We start from the raw sequence: 12,348 nt of genomic DNA, 5'->3' as shown, positions 1-12,348 counted from the left end.
AGAGAGAAACTGATACCAGCAGGGCTTATGTGACAGCAGGGCACGATTAAAAAAAATAGGCATAGGTCACCGGAGAAGGAGACATGATGTGTAGGTGGATACAGTGCAGCGGTGTCATGCTCATTTAAACTGAAAGAGCACTTGCCAGCACAGGTATATTTAACTGACATCTAATCTGTAGACTTATGTAAATATGGTCTTGAAGGGGCAAATGGATGAAATGATAATTACCATTAACCAGACAAACTTGAATAGCTGGAAAAAACTTATAATTTCAATGTATTTAACATATAATTAATTATTAAAATAGAATTTATTATGCATTTAGACAGCAGCGCTATGGGGAATGTTTAGTGAAGTAGATCAAATTTCACCACAAAGAGAGATCATGGTAATATGCGGTGCAGCACACAGTAACCCTGTGAGGTGTTTTTCCTTGGCAAACAGCAGCGTGTATTATGGGCAACAGAATCCAAGTAGTTTGAGATTTTAGTAGGTGTTCTGCTTTTATTTTAGACCTGCACGTACCAACCTAATGTTTGCTGCACAAGCCAATTTTCATATATTTTGGACCAATGACAATAGTTGACTTAATTTCTTAATGGTTAGCCGACTCTGCGCTTTGAGGAGGTAATTAAGGAGTGCATTTTCCGACATGTCTGTTTGATGAGTATAGCAGTATAGCAGCAGACGCTGCACAATTATGCAGTCCATTTGAATGATTTTTAATTCCCTAAATGATGGCAGTTGCATTAGAGCAGTGTCTCTTTCCTGTAAAAATCCTCCCCAAAGCTATATTTTGATAAAGAGGATTCGCAAACGAGGAACGATAAAAACACTGACCTCACTATAAGTCGTGGCGGATAAAGTGATTTGGAATTTGTACATTAAGCATTATGAATTTTTATCGATCTCTCTCTTTGTGTTTTGTTTCAAGGATCAGGATAGAGAAAGTCCTGTTTGTAATGTCCCCGAGACTGCCATGAATCTTCCAGGGTGAGGCGGACCCAGAAAGTACTACCGCACATTAAGGGAATGAATATTGATTTAAAACCAAATTTGACATGGTTTTAAAATTGACTAGAAAAATGCATCACTTAAAAGAGTCAGGGGTTTGTAGTCTGTCAATGGAGCGGAAAAAATTCGCTTTTGTTTTATGGTTTAATAAGATTCCATTAACGGCTTCTTGCACCTTGGAGAAAAAAAAGGTCTGAAGCAGGGGTAATGAGTAATTTATCTGTGTGTGTGAATTCAGAGTGGGACAAAATAATGGTTTGGCGATATTTTCCAAGCTTCCTTTTTCAATATGGTATCAAAATCTGGTGCCCGATGCTGTTATTTCTTAACAAGTTCTTCAAAAAAGATTCCCACGGCAGCTTAACTCACCAGACTCACAAATTCATGACTCTTTCTTGTGGTCCTTATCAAACGAATGAGGGGATCGTCAATATAAGTTAACCAGAGAAGAAGAAAAACTCATAAGGATAAAATGGCAGACAACTTAAACAACTAATTGAATTGACATTTTATTTATGTCACCAAATGAGTTTCCTCCAAATGGTCTCTGGGCTGTGGAGCTCGGTATTCCTCGATATTGAAAGGAGCCAGCGGAGGTGTTTTGAGGATGCCTCCCAAGTGAGGTGTTTCTGGCATGTCCAACCCAGGGCAAACCCTGGACACGCTGGAAAGATTAAGACTCTCTGCTGGCTTGGAAGCTACTCGGTGTCCCTCCGAAGAGCTGGAAGAGGTGACTGGGGAGAAAAGTGATGTCTAAGCATCTCTGCTAATGACTGTTGTCTACATGTTGTAGCTGTTTACTGTCACCAGGGGGCAGTGTCACAAACAACCCATCTGTGGGACACTCTTGCTCGTTCTGTTCTTGGTCCTTGCCGATGTAGAGAAGAGTACGGTAGCTCCAAGAGGTCAAACAGACTGCAGCTGCAAATTATATGAATCATGCGATTACAACACATAATACCTTCATCATGTAATCCCTGACAACACTGATGAACCCTCGTGTTCTGGTTTCTGTCACTTCCACAGCTGGTTCGCCACATTATGTGTTTTCAGGCTTCACTCTGAAGACTGCTCCTTTCTTTGTTCTGGCTCACCTTTCAACCAATCAGCATTTGACCAATGCACAGTGTCACCCATGTTTGAAGACGCTGTTTGTAGGTCAAATGTGTGGGCTGTTGTGTTTCTGGAGGACTGCACACAAGAATATTTGCATAGGGTGAAAACCCCTCCCTGTTGTCTCTCTGTGGCAAAATACCTTCAAATCAGACACAACCAATAGACCATAAATTTAGCATCACACTGCTGCACCTGTGACAGAGACCCGGATAGGGAGGTTTTTCTCCTCCAGGTTTAGATATGGTGACGCGTTACGTATAGCTATTTTGCAGTATTTTTAGTATCACGAAATTGCTGTATCATGGTCAAACTTTTATTGTGGGCAATGTATCACAATAATCTTGAACAGTGAGTGACTCTGTGGTGTGCCAAAAGAAGATTTCACCTTCACATTTCACTTTGTGTTGTTTGAAACTAAGCAAGATCCCTGGTGCTTGAGAGGGCGGCCAACTTAAACATCAGGCAATCTCAACAGAGTGCTCGGCTGGCATGGTTTTAGCTTCTCAGGCTTGCATGTTCAGTGGGCCAGTGGAGGGAGACTGCGTCTGGCTGCTTGCCCAGCTTTCAGCTTGACAGAGACGGATCAAATGGATGGCTGTGATTTCCTTTCCTAATTGTCCACAGCAACACATCAATCCAACAGAAATGGATTTTTTTTTTTTAATTTCAAGCAAGAAATCGGAAGTTCATCAAGTCTTGAATAAATATGTGTTTGGTTTGTAAACGTTCAGTTTTAACCTTTGAGCAAAAAACATTAGTTTTGTTTATGTGCATAAATTTTTGCATCTGTTATTCCAGATATCAGCAGATACTGGGTGATTAGATTAGATCCAATATTTTAATAAATTTCTCTCAGTTCTAAAGTATACAACCACACAGGGGCAATGCAATAATAGCAGGTTGGACCCCTGGAAAGTCTGTAATAGTCAGCATTTGCGGTTGACTGGTGTACAAAAGATATGCATTAAAAAAAAGTACTACTGTTCATTTAGGAGCACTTTAGTCAAAAGAAAATTGGTATTTCCATTAGAAGCAATTTAGAGGCCTCTGTTCTGGAAGAGCATATCTCTCTGCCCTTCATAACCGGAAGCAGGCAGAGTAGCAGCAGCCAGAGCAGGAACCACTCAGTACAGAGGAGGTACGAAGGACAGCCTGTCAGACACAGCATAGAAAAGAGGGGCGGGGCTGTTGGTGGGTTTTGAAGCAGTTTGTAGATGTTCGGTAACTGTGGGCAGCTTAAATAGGACACCCTATTTGAGATTTGTCAAATACAGGGAGTGCAGAATTATTAGGCAAATGAGTATTTTGTCCACATCATCCTCTTCATGCATGTTGTCTTACTCCAAGCTGTATAGGCTCGAAAGCCTACTACCAATTAAGCATATTAGGTGATGTGCATCTCTGTAATGAGAAGGGGTGTGGTCTAATGACATCAACACCCTATATCAGGTGTGCATAATTATTAGGCAACGGCCTTTCCTTTGGCAAAATGGGTCAAAAGAAGGACTTGACAGGCTCAGAAAAGTCAAAAATAGTGAGATATCTTGCAGAGGGATGCAGCAGTCTCAAAATTGCAAAGCTTCTGAAGCGTGATCATCGAACAATCAAGCGTTTCATTCAAAATAGTCAACAGGGTCGCAAGAAGCGTGTGGAAAAACCAAGGCGCAAAATAACTGCCCATGAACTGAGAAAAGTCAAGCGTGCAGCTGCCAAGATGCCACTTGCCACCAGTTTGGCCATATTTCAGAGCTGCAACATCACTGGAGTGCCCAAAAGCACAAGGTGTGCAATACTCAGAGACATGGCCAAGGTAAGAAAGGCTGAAAGACGACCACCACTGAACAAGACACACAAGCTGAAACGTCAAGACTGGGCCAAGAAATATCTCAAGACTGGTTTTTCTAAGGTTTTATGGACTGATGAAATGAGAGTGAGTCTTGATGGGCCAGATGGATGGGCCCGTGGCTGGATTGGTAAAGGGCAGAGAGCTCCAGTCCGACTCAGACGCCAGCAAGGTGGAGGTGGAGTACTGGTTTGGGCTGGTATCATCAAAGATGAGCTTGTGGGGCCTTTTCGGGTTGAGGATGGAGTCAAGCTCAACTCCCAGTCCTACTGCCAGTTTCTGGAAGACACCTTCTTCAAGCAGTGGTACAGGAAGAAGTCTGCATCCTTCAAGAAAAACATGCTTTTCATGCAGGACAATGCTCCATCACACGCGTCCAAGTACTCCACAGCGTGGCTGGCAAGAAAGGGTATAAAAGAAGAAAAACTAATGACATGGCCACCTTGTTCACCTGATCTGAACCCCATTGAGAACCTGTGGTCCATCATCAAATGTGAGATTTACAAGGAGGGAAAACAGTACACCTCTCTGAACAGTGTCTGGGAGGCTGTGGTTGCTGCTGCACGCAATGTTGATGGTGAACAGATCAAAACACTGACAGAATCCATGGATGGCAGGCTTTTGAGTGTCCTTGCAAAGAAAGGTGGCTATATTGGTCGCTGATTTGTTTTTGTTTTGTTTTTGAATGTCAGAAATGTATATTTGTGAATGTGGAGATGTTATATTGGTTTCACTGGTAAAAATAAATAATTGAAATGGGTATATATTTGTTTTTTGTTAAGTTGCCTAATAATTATGCACAGTAATAGTCACCTGCACACACAGATATCCCCCTAAAATAGCTAAAACTAAAAACAAACTAAAAACTACTTCCAAAAACATTCAGCTTTGATATTAATGAGCTTTTTTGGGTTCATTGAGAACATGGTTGTTGTTCAATAATAAAATTATTCCTCAAAAATACAACTTGCCTAATAATTCTGCACTCCCTGTAGAAATATAGGAAGGCTTCAGTTCAGTCATCTGCTGATGTGGGCTGACAGATCACTGAGATCAGATGATCTGGTGGGGGTTGCGTTAACCTTGACTTTATGGTCTGCCACCTTTGATTTTAAACCAGTCTGAAGCCTTGCTGAAAAAACAACAGGAAAAAATCAATCTCTAAAAACAAGATGATGAGTATTTAAGAAGCAGCTACTTGAGCCCAATGCTGCACCCTGCTGACTGCTGTTTTTAAGAAGATTTGGAAATTTTCTAATTAATTTTAGACATCTTAGCATCTCCTGAATTAGTTATGACAGCTTGTGTTCATGCTGCGTCAGATCCCCTTTTCTGTATTGTGGAGCTTAACACGCACCTTCATTTTATAATTGATTTGCATGCACGGTGATATGTCCTTATTTATGAAGAGTTTAGTATAAACTAAATTATTACCGATTCTTAGCTTTCAGTATGTGATTGACTGATTGAGGAAGTCAGTAGTACCAGTGAGGCCAGCTAAACACCCTGCAAATGCAGCATTTCAGGCTGACGTGACTCTAATTGCTTTAACATATTCAACAACAACAACAACAGGCTTCTTTTTGGGCTTCCTTCAAAAGAACTATACAAAATGGTTTTATGGAGTGAAAATGGGTCTTGTGGTGTCTTAGGGCAGCAGGATAAGTGGTAATCCCTCGGGTGGTGCTCTGTTGTAGTCTACAGATCCTATAGAGAGCTCTGGCTGCTGAGTCAGCCTTCACAATTCTTCCAGGGGAGCAGACTAATCTCTGTAGCACCGTCCCTTTAAGCGGCCCAAGTATGCACAGTTCTACCTCGGGATATCCGTCCTTATCAAACATCCCATTCCCTGGTGGCATCCGAAGCTGATTTTCTATGTGTTTTGCAATGTCCGTCGCTGTTTTAAGTGTTATTGATTGATTGCTAATTGCTGATTTAGTATAAGTACAATTCCCTTTTTCACATAATCTTCTAGTGATCATAAATTATGCATCTAGATTGATTAAAGTTAATCTGTAGCTAACACAATGGATTGAACTGCAGATATTTGGTCAGCAAGTTGTGAATACCTCTGCTTGTCTCAGAGTTAGAGGCCTAAAGGGTTAACACAGTCGAACTACAAGGTGCTCACCCAGTGGTGAGAATCCGCTGGAGTTTGTGTTTATTTAATTTGAGCCTAACTGCCAGATGCAGCTAGCTAAGTGCTTTGCCATTAAGGCTCTGTTCTGTGTTTAATTCTGCTACAGTGCCGAGGCTTACTGGCGTAATGGCAGGTTCCTTACTGCCTGCTCTATAGTAAATGTTTACCATTCTCTGTGCTACATTGTGAATAGGGCAACCTGCTCCTCTGTGATACTCTTAATTAAACAAATGTCTCCAATAACCCGACCTTTGATTCCCCGTGTTTTCTTTTTGCAGATTTATAACGAGAAGAAGAGCCAGTTTGAAATCAAGCGAAACAACCCCAGGGATTTGGTGGAGAGGGTGGCACGGGACATCTCCAAGCTGCTCAACAGCAAGAGAAAAGCCCTGGAGGTAAGAGGATGATGCTCCACATGTATTAAAACACCTGTGCACAAACACATGCTATGCACCACTGCACACATACATGGTGAGTGTTTTAGATTCTTCTGAAAGGTGAACCTTTTGTGCATACAAATGCATCCGCTGCCGTTATATTTTTCAGTGCCAGCACTCTGAAAGCTCAATTTAATTAATTAAGACTTGCTTGAAGAATCTCCTGCTTTTGTAAATCAGAGTTAGCTGTGATGGATCTAAGGAGTTTTAGGCACGCATTACAATAACGATGTCTTTTTTTGGCTGTGACTACAAATGCTAAATACTTGACAGAAACATATTGGTCAATCATCCATAATTGAATAGTTTCCTGCACATTATAAATGATGCATTGTTTTTATGTTGCAGTTAATCTTTCCTCCTACTTACTTCAAAACAACGGATTTTCTTTAAATTTGATGGAAAAAGCTGCATAGTTTTTCTTTACAGTTAAAATACAGTTTGAGCTAATTATATTTTGTCGACAACTGAGGTAACCGTATTCATGCTTTGTTTTTCAAATTAGTTTTGAGGGGTTTTATTTTTCTGTTAAATGTTGAAGGCGTATATTCTGAAATATAGTTTGTATGGTGTGTGAGAAGGTTATCATTTCAATGTCCCGCATTTTAGGATGTAATTATTACCACTGTTATGCTCAGGCAGTGCTGTGATTAGTTAAAAATGTGTTTCACTCTCCCAGTGGGAAACCTCTAACCCAGAGGAGAAGGGGGTGGTTGGGGAATAAACGCCAAGAAGATGAGTGGCAAGTAGATAAATGAGAAAGTGGAGACGGTTAATTTTTTTAATTTAAATAGACAGAGATAAAGTAAAAGACTGTTTGTAAAATCCACCATTTCAGAATTAGTCCAATCTAATGTCTCCTGTTTAGTATTTTGTTTTGCTGAGCAGAAATATGTTGAAAAATTGTGAAAAACTCGTCACCGCTCGTTCCTGTTTGGTTTAAAGGAGCCAGACTTTCTCGCTCTTAATTAAATGCAATAGAACTATTGAGCAATAGTTCCTCAGGTTCCCTGAAGGTCATTCAAAGGTTTTCTTTGCACATTGGCTGCTTTTTCACTCACTTTCTGTTCAGTCCCTGTACATGACTATTTTCTGAGGAAGGGTTTTAGTTTGGTAGGGCCACTTAACACTGGCCTGTGAATCATAAAACACACATGAACCCAATAACAGACATCTTAGCAAATTGTATCTGAAGGTACTTTGTTACCCTGTTGCAATAAAAAAAAAGCCAAACAACATAGTTTGACAGACATAAAATAATCTTATTACATCAAGCAGATGATTATTAAAGAGGTATTAATCTAAAATGATGAATCAATATTTGAACATTTTTATTCAAATTGTCATCAGTATGTAAAGAGGTCAGGATAGAGTTACAATAGACAGTGACAATGATCCAGACACACTGTCAGTGCAGTAAAAAGATAGCTGTGTAGAAAAGCACACAGTGGAACGCTATCAGTCATGGATTGGCCTTCCCAGAGCTGAGACCTCAACATTATTGAAGCAGTATGGGATCATCTTGACAGAGAACAGAACAAAAAAAGCTAAAAACCAAAGAAGAGCTTTAAATGTCCTTCAGAAAAGCCCGGAGAGCAATCCCTGAAGACCACTTAAAGCAATTACAAGAAAGCTGCCTAAAAGAGTTCAGGCTGTGTTGAAAAGTAGTCGGAGCTAAATGTTGACTTTGAGGCTCATCACACGTAGAGTGGTGCAAACACTGTTTTTGCTTTATATGTTGCATTTCTAGTTATACTTGCACGTTTCAATAAATTGCTGCACCTTATTTCCATTTTCCCAGCAAAATATAAAGAAACAAGTGTTGGCTCAAGAATTTTGCACTTTACTGTAGTTCTCCAAACCTTGCCTTAGATGGAGCACACTGTGTGTGGGTATGTACAAGATATACTTTGACTTTAGTCCATATGGCACATCGTTTAAAGATGGAGGTGACCGAGGGACTGTCTGCTTTCCTTCCCTCTGTCTCTGCCCAAATACGGTCACTCAAGGCCAAAGCAGTGATATTTATGAAGTCCTCTGAAGGAGCAGAAGTGTATATCTTTTAAGAGCATGAGGTCTTGTGGGAAGTGAGGCACATTCATGCTAAGGAGCAAAAGTTTCTCAAAGGCACGGTTAATTCTGCAGCTTGGATCCTTAAAGCGAAGAAAACGTAACTGTAGGTCTCCTGTGGTCATGTCCAGGATTGAATTTGGAACGGCAAAAACCCTCTTCATCTTTTTTTTTTTTGGACTATACCCCCCACCTTAACCCCTTCCACCTTCCTCAACACACACACATGCACGCACATGTACGGACACACACACTGAAGCCCCACACCCCCGCCCTAACTTCCACAGGCCACGCTGTCACCTCACATCCTGTCTGGGAGATTCAGACTCAGGAGGGAGGAAATGAGGTGAAAAAAGAGAAGGTCTGGAATGAGAATGTCTCCCTGAGGCGTGGAAAAATCAAGAAAATGATGTTCAGAAATTCATAGATTTGAAAATGAGCAGCCAGCGAGAGGGAAGGAAAGAGGTAGCAGGAGGGGTAGGAAGGGAGAGAAAGAGTGTGCAAAAAAAATAAAAAATAATCGGAAGAAGAAAGCAGGTGGACGGGAAAAAAAGGGAGTCGGATGATTAAAGGGAAAGAAGAAATGGAGTGATTATGGCATCATAAAACATAAATGTTAACACAAAGTATGCAACAAGCTAATATGTTTCATTTAGGCAGGTTATGATTTCTTCATTATTATTATTTTCACTAAAACTGAAAATTCAAGACTGTAGGGCAAATAAATTCATGTGGACTTATTATTCATACAGGGAGGAAAGTGAAAGCCATGTCTTAATGCAGTCTGTAGATAAGAAGGTCTCAAACTCCGCTCAGCGCGCCGTTGACAGCGTTTTATATTCCAGCCTGTTTCTACCCCCTGTAATGGTTATTTAGTTCCAAATATTCCCTGCCACACATTTAAAAAATGAGGAAATGTGTGCGTGTGTGCGCGCACGTGTGTGTTTGTGTGCACGAAGAAATTATTCTCCTGCAACCTATTTAAATAATGCTTCGGGTGCTTCGTTGTAATTCATGTTTATATTACTAATGAGAAAATGCACATTGACTCTAAACACTGGTTACTGATATATAAGGGAGAGCGAAGCCTTTCTCACTGCTCAGCATTGACTTGATTCGGCCTAAATTCCTAAATTAGCAGCACATTTATTCATTTAAGTGCTCCGGTTGTATAGTTGTAAAGGTGTGAAGCAAAATAAATCAGTCTACTGAGTTTTTATTTGTTTTGTTTTCTAATTCTTACTTTCTTTACCTGCGAGAGCTCACACTCGTACAGGTATATTTGGGTAACATGGTGATGCAGTGTTTAGCACTGTCATTTCACAGAAAGACGGTTCCTGGTTCGAATCTCCTGCTCAGCTGACGCTTTTCCTGTCTATACGTTCTCCCTATGCGTGTGTGGGTTTCCTCCCACAGGCCATTGACACATGCCTGTAAGGTTAATTGGCAATCAGGCGTTTGAAGTGTATAAAATAAAGCGTTGGATGAATATATGCTTGAAATTTATGGCAGATGGAATGTTTTTGGTCTTCAGGTTTTTAACTTTAATGTCTAGTAGCGTGATGTATGCCTGCGTTCATACAGCTACTGTCAAAATAGGTATTTAAATATGTATTATTTAAAGTGCACTGTACTCAGTCTACCCCATTCTAAAAATGGAAGCGATATAAGCTGACTTACTTTTTTGTCAAAAGCCTCTCCGTGTTTATTCTTTTCCTTCCCTTGTCTTAATCTCCTCCTTTGAATGTATCTGTCTGCTCTACCTCTCTTGCCTCTGGCTTCAGCCATCTCCTCAAACAATGATCTGATTCTACGGTCTGTGCCAAAATTAAAATGTGGCAAAAACCTTCAGCTAGCTGAAAGGCTCGCATGTTGCCGGTGGACATTTTTATATAAAGCTGTCTTTTTTTTTTGTGCACGAGGTACGTTGAAATTTGATACAAGAGTTTTCTCTCTCTGATGTTTTTTTTTTTTTTAATTTCAGTGACTTTTTGACTTGAACCTGACATCTAGACAGTTACTTTTTATTTGAGGGGTACAAGTATTTGTGTTTGGACTTTTTCCTGTTTTATGTGAGCTCCAACTTTTTGCTTAATGCGCATTCGAAGATATAAAAGATGTCCTTGTTCACTTGTACTCATATGAAACTAATGTATGTTAGAAGACTTTGGAAACACTTTATTTTATGCGCTGGTAATTTCTGAGTACTAGCCGCATAATTTCCAAGAATTTACTTTTCATTACAGAGAAAATCAAAACAGTTTTCACTTGACAGACTTCCATTTAGCTATTTCCAATTAGTGACATAACCTGTAGCGTCATCTAGTCTATATGCCGAGCACAAACTGTGAAAAGTTTTCTGTGGGTAAGCATGCAGTTTACTTACTCAACATGCTGTATATGGTAGATGAATTCTCCGATAATAAGCTGATGATACAAGCACATTTACTTAATGTTGTATTTGTAGAATAAAGTAAGGCAAATGACACCTTAATAGAAAAGCATAAACTTTATTTATAAGGTGCTTTAAAACAACAAGTATACGAAATAAAAATACCCCCAAAATAAAGTGTGTTAGGCTGTTTTGTCTCCATGCTCCACGCTCCAGCTTCAATACCTTTACAATAATTCTCCAAGTCTCTGGATTTCTACAGGAGTGAAACACCAAAAATTTAGTGACCACAAGATCCACGGCAGTCAGTGAAACCGTAATCTCAGGCGAGACCACTCCCTTTTAGGATACAAATGCTTCATCAAGGGACAAAGGTCATCAATTCTTAGCAACCTTGCATTGATTCTTGATAAGTGATCAAGTGGGCCAGAAGTGTGCCAACTAAATAACCCTATCAGTATAACAGTGGCGCTGGATTCTCTCACCGTGACGGTCAACAGTTCAAGCCTGTAGTGTTGTTTCAGTAAATACACACGTGCACCAACCCACTTGTCAAGAATATGTTGAAGGATGACTCATTTGACATATCACTATTTTCCACATTTCTGTAGAACAGTGCCTTTTTATTTGCACCAGTGAACTCTCAAATGTGCACTCGTCTTTGTAATGAGGGGTGTATGCACTGCGAGCCTCCTTTAATATTCCTCTTGGTGTAATTTTTGACGAACTCTTCTTATTGGCCGTCTGATCACGTCCCGCTCTGACATTCTCATTCACCTGAGGAAGAGTCGATCTTCCGTTATTCTAATTCACGAGTATCGCACGCATCGAATGTGAAATGTGGACCACGATTTACACTAATTCTCCACTAGCCGTGTTCATAGATTATAAATGGAGATTTCAATTAAGTCGGGAGTACGATTGACACGCTGGCCAGCCGAGCACTCTTTGAGGTTGAAGCTTCAGCCATCAGAACCCAAATAATGAAACTCTTCTGCAATGTGACATAGATTTTTTTACCCTTTCAATCTTGATATAAAATCAGTATCATATGGGCCTCTTTTGCATTTTATTCATACCCCACCCAGTACATGATCCAAAGTTAACTCTTTGTACCAGGGAGAGCATCCGTGTAAATGAATCTGGATTCATTTATTCGTTTATTTATTTATTTTTATTATGGTTTTTCCTTTAATTTGTCAGATCTTGTCATATTCATTTTATTTCCCTGAATCAGACACATTTGGATCATATTCAAACTAGTATTTATAATTAGTATCATCTAAAAATGCAAATAAGATGAGCTACAGGTTGGAGTAACTGTGTAACTGTT

General features: G+C 40.0%; 1 protein-coding gene across 2 annotated transcripts in view; it reads left to right on the top strand.

Annotated features, from left to right (window-relative positions):
- The window catches only part of cacna2d2a (calcium channel, voltage-dependent, alpha 2/delta subunit 2a), a 181,906-nt gene that overhangs the window by 48,461 nt on the left and 121,097 nt on the right, over positions 1 to 12,348 (top strand). For both annotated transcript variants that reach the window (XM_080301747.1, XM_026167551.2), the window contains exon 3: positions 6,395 to 6,511. In XM_080301747.1, the coding sequence (XP_080157873.1) occupies positions 6,395 to 6,511 (117 nt within the window). The remainder of the gene's footprint in view (positions 1 to 6,394; positions 6,512 to 12,348) is intronic.

The sequence above is a fragment of the Astatotilapia calliptera genome, chromosome 5, assembly GCF_964374335.1.
Source record: "Astatotilapia calliptera chromosome 5, fAstCal68.1, whole genome shotgun sequence".
Classification (NCBI taxonomy): domain Eukaryota; kingdom Metazoa; phylum Chordata; class Actinopteri; order Cichliformes; family Cichlidae; genus Astatotilapia; species Astatotilapia calliptera.
Note: the sequence above shows the minus strand (reverse complement) of the source record. Positions and strands in the feature narration are given on the sequence as shown.